This window comes from Sphaeramia orbicularis, chromosome 7, assembly GCF_902148855.1.
Source record: "Sphaeramia orbicularis chromosome 7, fSphaOr1.1, whole genome shotgun sequence".
In the NCBI taxonomy this organism is placed as follows: Eukaryota; Metazoa; Chordata; class Actinopteri; order Kurtiformes; family Apogonidae; genus Sphaeramia; species Sphaeramia orbicularis.
Genome location: NC_043963.1, coordinates 29,829,096 through 29,837,639, shown reverse-complemented (window position 1 = coordinate 29,837,639; position 8,544 = coordinate 29,829,096). Strand labels below are relative to the sequence as shown.

At 38.4% G+C, this 8,544-nt stretch overlaps 1 protein-coding gene across 1 annotated transcript; it reads right to left on the bottom strand.

Annotated features, from left to right (window-relative positions):
- Positions 1-243: 243 nt before the first annotated feature.
- On the bottom strand, positions 244-1,978 carry LOC115423097 (putative UDP-GlcNAc:betaGal beta-1,3-N-acetylglucosaminyltransferase LOC100288842). Its single transcript, XM_075353487.1, is given in 5 exon segments — positions 244-1,088; positions 1,091-1,268; positions 1,271-1,345; positions 1,347-1,400; positions 1,402-1,978. Coding segments are annotated over 5 exon segments (1,113 nt in total). The 5' UTR covers positions 1,591-1,978; the 3' UTR covers positions 244-471.
- Positions 1,979-8,544: the final 6,566 nt, after the last annotated feature.

The window sequence follows — 8,544 nt, the reverse complement described above, 5'->3', positions numbered from 1 at the left end:
TTTTTTATTCCACAACAAAGAGGAAAATTTGCAGTTTTCATTATTTATAGGTTATTATGATAATATTTTACTAGTCTGATCCACTTTAGATTGAACTGACCTAAAATGATTTTAACATCCTTGATTATTACTATCTTCAGTGTAATTTTTGTATTCCACAAATTCCTCCCAGGGGCCAAGTTGGACCCTTTTACGGGCCGGATTTGGCCCCTGGGCCGCACGTTTGACACCCCTGGTCTAAGGAGAGGGATAAATATTACTGTGACAGATCTTTACCAGCTGAATGTCCCCGTTTCTGCAAAAAAGCACATTAAGTAGTTTTTAAAAAATAAATGTAGAAAAATAAAGTGATATTTTCTCAGTGCACACAATATTTCTTCACAGCCAGAAGAGCACTTGTGCTGTTCACAGTATTAAAGCCAGGTCCAACTATTATTATGATTACTGTATCATTAGTATTATTACTAACCATCACAAGCCCTGCTCCAGTCCCAAAACACTCCCCAGCATGGCCCTGACTTTGCACACCCCTAAAGAAGCGCGTATACTCAGCCAAGAACAGGGGGGAGATGAGTGGACGTCAGCCCAGTAGTGCAGCATCTCCCTGGGGGGGATGTGGTGGATGGATACCATGGCTTGGTAACAGCAGCGTCCATATGGCACGGCTGGGCCCCCGGAGAAGAGGGGGCAGTGGGAGGGCAGGACCCCCGCCGTCCGTGCGCACAGACCCACGAACACATCCTCAGGGGGCAGGGGGGTGGACAGGGGGGAGGCGGTGGCTGCCAGGGAGATTTTCAGCAATGCAGACCTGGACAGGACATAAGCTGTCCCACTGCAATAGTCTGGGTACAGGGAGGCCGGGTAGGCTCCAGAGGGGAGGTAGTGCTTACTGTCCGGGTCTCGGTCCGGGGCCACGTGGATGTGCACCCTGCCCAGGTACAGGTCTCCGTGCTCGTAGGGGTTCCGGCTCTTGTTCAGGAAGTGCAGGAGGGCGCTGGGGTTGAACAGGACATCATCATCCACCTTGGCCATAAAGTGGGCCTGGGGGCAGAACACTGCGCGCCCATCCCGCATGGACAGGGTCTTCAGGTCAAGTTGGAATAGGTGTCCAGAAACCGCCCCTGGACAGATCTCCCGCGCTCCCGGGCCTCTTCGATGAGTAGTTACCCATCCCGGGGGTCAGACGCCACACCCAACCATAACAACGCCATGACCCGGAGACCCCTGACCTCCACCTCCCCTCCCCAGGTGTCCCGTATGGCTTGGTCGGGCCCCTCTGATTGGCAGGAGCCGAGGTTACCATAGTGATGAGATAAGGCTTGGCGCGCTGGCACACGAGCGGACTTCGGCATGAGCAGGAACTCTTCTGGTCTGGTGGGAGGGACACTCTGGGGGGGGATGAATGCCCGCGTGCGGCTCCACCACCGTGTTCATACCCACGGAGGTGATCCATGACTCGATGAAGTCCAAGAAGAGCAGAGCCAGGAGGGATGCGCACGCTATGCCCACGCACAAAAGCGGCAAAAACCCAGATCTGCTCCCCCGCTTTTCCAAACCGGGTTTACATATCCACAGCCCCCGTCCCACCATGTCCAACACAAGCCGCTGCGCAGCTCGAACACCACCACCGCTACGATTATTCCACTCTGGTCTCGACGATTAAAAACACACCGTGTACCATTGCGTGTTTTCAGTTTCCTCCGTGCGCGCCTGTGGCCTCCTCCGCAGTGGCAGCAGCAGGAGGCAGGGCGAGTGTTATGAGAATGCGGTACAGGATGATGGTACCCTTGCCCTGATGCTGCAGCCGAGTCACTTTTGCAGAAACTGGGATATGCAGCTGCGCAAATGTGACGGTCGATTCGGCAGCAAGCCCCAAGCTATTTTTTTGCCCGACCCTGACCGGCCATGTGGACTGACTTTGAGGTCGGATTATCGTACACTCTGAAATGTGGCAAATGATCAGTGAACTGTCCAATCTATATCAATGTGTTAAAAGAACTGGTAATATTGATCTATTTTTTTTGTCATCTTTTTGAGTAAATCACTTAAGAAATGACCAGATATGATGTAAAAATTTCCCTGCTGTTATCATTTTAGATTTGCAAAATTACAAAAAAAATATCAAACATACAAAGGATAGGAGACTAAAACTGCAATAATCAATAAAAAGAAAATGAGCCAAACATCATTATTTAACAGTAGAGTAAATTAAATACCGATTTGTCCTTCTTTTGTTCCAGTGTACATCCAGTCTGGTTGTATATTGCGACATCTAGTGGTTAAATAGATATTGCTGATTCAAGCTGGAAAAATAAAACTCAAAATTATACTGACAGTCAATAGAAACTTTGAGGTAGAAATGTATGCATAATAGAGTAAAAGCAACTCAGCTAATGATTCTTCACCCCTCTTCACATTTGTCCTCATTTACATCACAAATTTAGAGCCGATTCCTCCCCACTATGCTTGAAGTGTAAAATTGAGACTGGTACCCTCATAAACTGCTTTTTGTCTTGTTTAAAAGTGCAATATTTTTGGCAGATGATTGGTCAGGAAATGGAAAAAATATTTTATGTGAAACTGAACTGTAATCCTCTGTTTCTTTTGCTTGGGTTAACGCATCCTGTTGTTGCCAACACATATCACAAAAAATTATATCGAATGCTTACTTTTTGTGCCAGAAAATGTTTGCTTGTAAACTGGATCTCAGATCAGATTCCCACCCGGACACAATGGCCATAAGACAATTTTTAGTTATGTTTCCCTTGACTATCTCACATGTCGATTACACCACAAGGATGATGTCTTCCTAAAGACTTGGGAACCTTTTTTCTTACCTATATGGGACTGGAAGCTTCGACAGGTTGTTAAAAGGGCATTTGTATTTTTGAAATGAAAACAAAATTTTTATGGGGCCAATTTTTGTTTTGTTTTGTTTAGGTTGTTCTGTTGATATTTCTTTGTTTTTGTTTATTGTCATTTTGTGAGTGTGTGTATAAAGCAAAAATGACAATAAATATAATTTTGAAAAGAAAACGAATGTATGCATATTTCTATTTGTAGGAGGGTTGTAATTATTCGTTGTGGATTTATTGATGACTTAGTGCTCGGGTAGTTGAAATATTGATGAGTTGTCATGTTGTCACGGTTCATTGCACATGGGTTGGTCTTTTTGCAAAAGTGGACCAAATACACATTGAGCAATACTCAGTGGGTATCTGCACAATTTGAGGATTGGTTTTGAAGGCCTATATAAAGGCCCAAAAAAGGCCACCATTGTTAGTCCAGTGAACGGCATCATGCTACGTCTATCACTTGAACAACGTCTCAGGGCATAATAGTGGCGGCCGGTTTGAGCTACAGTGATATAGCCAGGCCTATGTATGGGCTGTTCCCAACCCACAATCAGAAACCTGGTTGAACACCACAACACGACAGGCTCTGTTGATGATAGATGGCCTGCATTGAAGCAAACGGAGGCCATACCCGGTATTGACTGTTGTGACTTTGTGTTTGGCAGGTGCCATTTTCTTTTGTTAAGTTTTTTGTTTTGAAATTATTCTTGAAACTTTATGATTCATATGAAAAAATTCCAGTTTAGGGGTTCAAAATAAAAATTGGTAAATTGAAAAATATGGTCTCAAAGTTTTTATTGACTATGAGTGTCTAACTATTTAAAGAAGGCTTAAGAAAAAGGTCATTTTCCGTGTAAATCATTTCACATCCTGAGACTCAGTAACGCATTTTGTCCTCTGTAGGGGACAAGAGTTTCACAGATTTACTTAAAAAACAAAACGCCTGGGTTAGACGGGTTTCCTATAGAATATTATAAATAGTTCATAGATATCCCTGATGGTCCCCAGTTTTAGAAGAAGTATGCAATGAAGCATTTGTTTTACAATCTCTTCCACCGACCTCGTGAGGCTTTAATACACGTCCATCCCAAAAAGGATAGAGATCCATTACAACCCTCAAATTATCAGCCTATAAGTTTACTCAATGTAGACTGTAAAATCCGAACCAAAATTTTAGCAACTCATTTAGAGGAAGTTCTGTCAGGTATTATTCATACAGATCAAGTAGGCTTTATGAAAAACAGATCATCAACAGATAATATGAGAAGACTACTGCACCTAATAAGTCTGAACAGAGAGTAAAATAGTCCTATTGTTGCCCTTTCCCTTGATGTGGAAAAAGCCTTTGACCAGGTCCAGTGGGACTTCTTATTTGCAACCTTATCAAATTTTGGGTTTTCGTCTTCATTTATTACATGGGTAAAAATCAAACATAATAATCCTAAGGCATCGGTCATAACTAGTGGTGTTAAATCACCCCTCTTTAGCCTGAAAAGAGCCACAAGACAGGAGTGCCCTCTCTCACTCTTGCCGTTCAACATATTTTTGGAACCACTGGCGTCACCAGAAGAGGAAATGCAAATATAAGGGGTATAGAGGGAGGTGATAAACAACACAAACTGCTGCTTTACACAGATGACATACTGGTCCCTCTGAAAGACCCAAGTCATTCAGTACTCCACCTGATGGATACAATACAATCTTACTCAGATGCATCAGGATATAAAATTAACTGGACAAAGTCTGAAGCAATGCCAGTATCTGCCATTAGTAGTAAAGATACAATGACAAAATTTGGTTTTAAGTGAATACCAAAGGGAATGAAATATTTAGGAATTGAAATATGTAGGGAGGTGGAAGAAATGCCATATTTAAACTTTGATCCAATCTTACAAAAAATAAAAATTAATTTGGACAAGTGGAAAAAAATAAGGTTGACATTGTGGGGAACAGTGAATGTAATTAAACTGGTGGATTCACCACAGTTCAATTATCCTTTTATGATGCTGCCAGTTACAGTGCCCTCTTCCATTTTTAATCAATATGACACACTAGTTAAGGAGGAGAAAAGGCACAGGATCAAGTTAACCAAACTATGTTTACCCAGGGACAAGGGTGGACTGGACTTACCTGACCCAAGACTGTATTATATCTCCTTTGAGATGGTGAAATTGTCCCTCCATTGGACTGGCCAATATCACTTAAATTGGGCCATTATAGAAAAATCTTTATCTTTCCCTTTCACACCCATAGAGTTCTTCTCTCAAAGTTCAGGTAGAATCTCCAACCCTATTATGTTGCATTCAAAGGAAGTGTGGATGAAGATGCACAAAATGCTTAAATTATCTCATTATAAGCAACTATATTCGTCCTTGAGGTAAAATCCTATAATTTGTGTTGGTAAAAGCCCAGTCTACTGGAAGAGTTGGCATAACCATGGAATATGTACACGGGATAATTTGTATGATGGTGAAGTGTTTATGTCATATAATGACCTACTGAGTTAATATAAACTGAAAGGAAAGGAACCTTTCTGGAAATATTTTCAGATAAGGAACTGTATCATGTCACTACACCGGCAAACTGAAGACAACCAGATTTTGGAGTATTTGGTTTTACCACCTCACCATCACAGAGCCTCAATATTTTATAGAAGAATACGCACTCAGTTCTGATCTGAACAATTTGAAGGTTTTATGGGAAAAAGACACTGGGGTGGTTTTTGGGAATGAGGAATGGATGAAAATAATTTCACAATGTGGAAAATTTTTAAGGGAAGGTAAAGGCAAATTTACACAACATAAGATATTAAATAGATATTATTGGACTCCTGTAAGACTGAACAGATTAGGTTTAATGAATAACTCACTGTGTTGGAAATGTCAAAATGATAATGGTACCCTGATCTACTGTTTGTGGGAATGTCCAATCATCATACGTTTCTGGATGGTTGTTGTACATACTCTAAGTAACTGGTTAGACAGAATTGTGCCACTCTATCCAACGGTGTGTTTATTGGGTGACAAAGGACAGATAGCTAATGTATCAAAAGGAAAATTTTCTGTTATCATGGTTGGGATCTCAGTGGCAGTTAGGATTATTCATAAGCACTGGAAAACCCCTAAAGCCCCACAGTTTAAAGAATGGGTCAACATGATGATAAAAACTACTTCATATGAATGTGTGCTTCATAAGTTTAACAATAGGGATGGAACCACAGCACCAGTTTGGGAGCCATTCTGGTCTTACATAACTATGACTGACAGTCAGCAGGGTGACAGCTGAACTACTTCCCTCCTGTATTTATTTATTTATTTACCTATTTATTTATCTATTTTATTTTATTTTCTTCTTGAGAACTTCCATGCTTTGTAGCTTTTTTTTTGATACTTTTCATATATGTATAGAAGCCCTCATTGTTAATATTAAGCAACATTGTATGATTGTCGTGTACCAAGTGAAAACTCTAATAAAAAGTTGAATTATATATATATATATATATATATATATATATATATATATATATATATATATATATACATATATATATGTATATATATATATATATATATATATATACATATATATGTATATATATATATATATATATATATATATGTGTGTGTGTGTGTGTGTGTATATATATATATATATATATATATATATATATATATATATATATATATATATATATATATATATATATATATATATATATATATATATAATGCTGCACTGCAAATTACATTACATTATAAAAAATAGTAACCTGTTTGAAAAATCTGTTGCATGATGCTGTTTTCAATCAAGACAATTATTTAATGTAAAAAAGCCAAAACTTACTTTCCTGGGTTTCAGGAGGATATACTGTAGAGAAATGAGTGAATATAAAGGAGGCGGAGGCATCTTAAATGAAAATACAAACTGATAACACAGGAACAATAGGCTTCACTGTTCATATTATAGGCTACATGCAAAAGCTTTTGATAAGTGATATCTGTACATTTTCTAATAGTCTGTCAAATTAATCCCATAAAGAGAAAGGGAACAGAGAAATTACAGTTGTGTGTCCTGTGTATGAATACTTTGATCTGTTGAACAACATTCAGCATTGCCTAAAAGAATAAGGTTTCAGTTGTTTGCAGCCCCTAAATGATGTTAATATAATGTATTCACACTGTCATTAACTTGCACTTTTTTGCGAGAGGAAATGGTTTTCTTTTTAGAATGACAGCCCCTGCTGTGGTCTCCCATTAGAAAGGGTTGACAGACAATGAATAGAAATTAAGTAAAATTATTACTACTGTACATAAAATGTGCTAGGATTGTTAAATAAAGTTTATATAGCCTACATAAGTGTAACAGATTTTTACTGTCTGAAATTCAGACACAGTACTATATACAAGTATAGGCCTATGTGAAAAAAAAAATCTGTTATTTTATTAGTTTTATTATCATTAATTACTGTTTTTCTTATTTATTTACTTTTATTTGTATGGTGGCCTTGATTGACACAAAAGGCATCCATAATTAAAATGTATTATTATTATTATTAGTAGTAGTAGTTGTAGTAGTGGTAGTAGCTAATAAAAATCAGAAGTATCTAATAATAACAAAATTATAACAATTAATTAACAATTAAAGTATTTTAATCTGACTAAAGTGATAAAGAAAAAAAAAAATACTGTCTGATGGCAGTGTTAGAGAGGAGGACATTGTCAAAACTACGGGACGTCCTGGACAATGTCTACCACCCACTCCACAACACACTAATGGAACATAGGAGCACCTTCAGTGCTCGACCTATCCCACCCAGATCCACCACAGAACGTCACAGAGGGTCATTCCTGCCTGTGGACATGAAACTCTATAACTCCTCCCTCTGAGTGTCAGATACCCTATTTGATTTCCATTCCCAATTTCCATTCAGGATTATATTTTTCCATGACTAACGGGAATATTGTAACTCCCTTGTAAATGTCTTGTACATTTCTGTAAATATCTAGTACATAAGTGCGTAGCATTGTATATTGTATACTTATTTATTTATTTACATTTATTTTTCCTTACTCTTGAGTTGCTTTCTTTCTGTACTTTAATTGTGTTGGAGCAACTGTAACGCACAAATTTCCCCCCAGGGATTAATAAAGTATTTCTGATTCTGATATACAAATTACATACAAAAAGGCAATAACTACAGAGGAAAAAGCCTAAACTGTTTCAAATGGAGATTGATTTGTCTAGAGAGAACTAAACCTGCTTATTTTTAAAGTGACAGAGAATAAAGCCTGAAAACAGACCGCAAGATGTTACAGCAAGAGCAATTTCTCTAAACTAATAGAGTGACTCAGTCTATCAGCATTAGATTAGAAGACTACTACTGCCTGGGTCCAAGAAGACTGCAGAGGTATATTTTTTTGTCATCTCTTATGGGTGTTTTATTCAATCATTCTAATTTTTCATGACATTTATCTTAATTAAAAACATGCATGACCTGCACATTCATTTTTCATGACTTTGTTTATCATTGTTAGTTATTTCTTAATGATTTCATGTTGATTTCTGTTTCTGTTGTACTGAGGGATTTTTAGTAACACTAGGTTCCCAGAGACCCCAGTTGTATGTTAAGTATGATAGTAGGATGCTAGTTAATTGAACTGAACCACAATAAGAACACTGCAAAAAATGA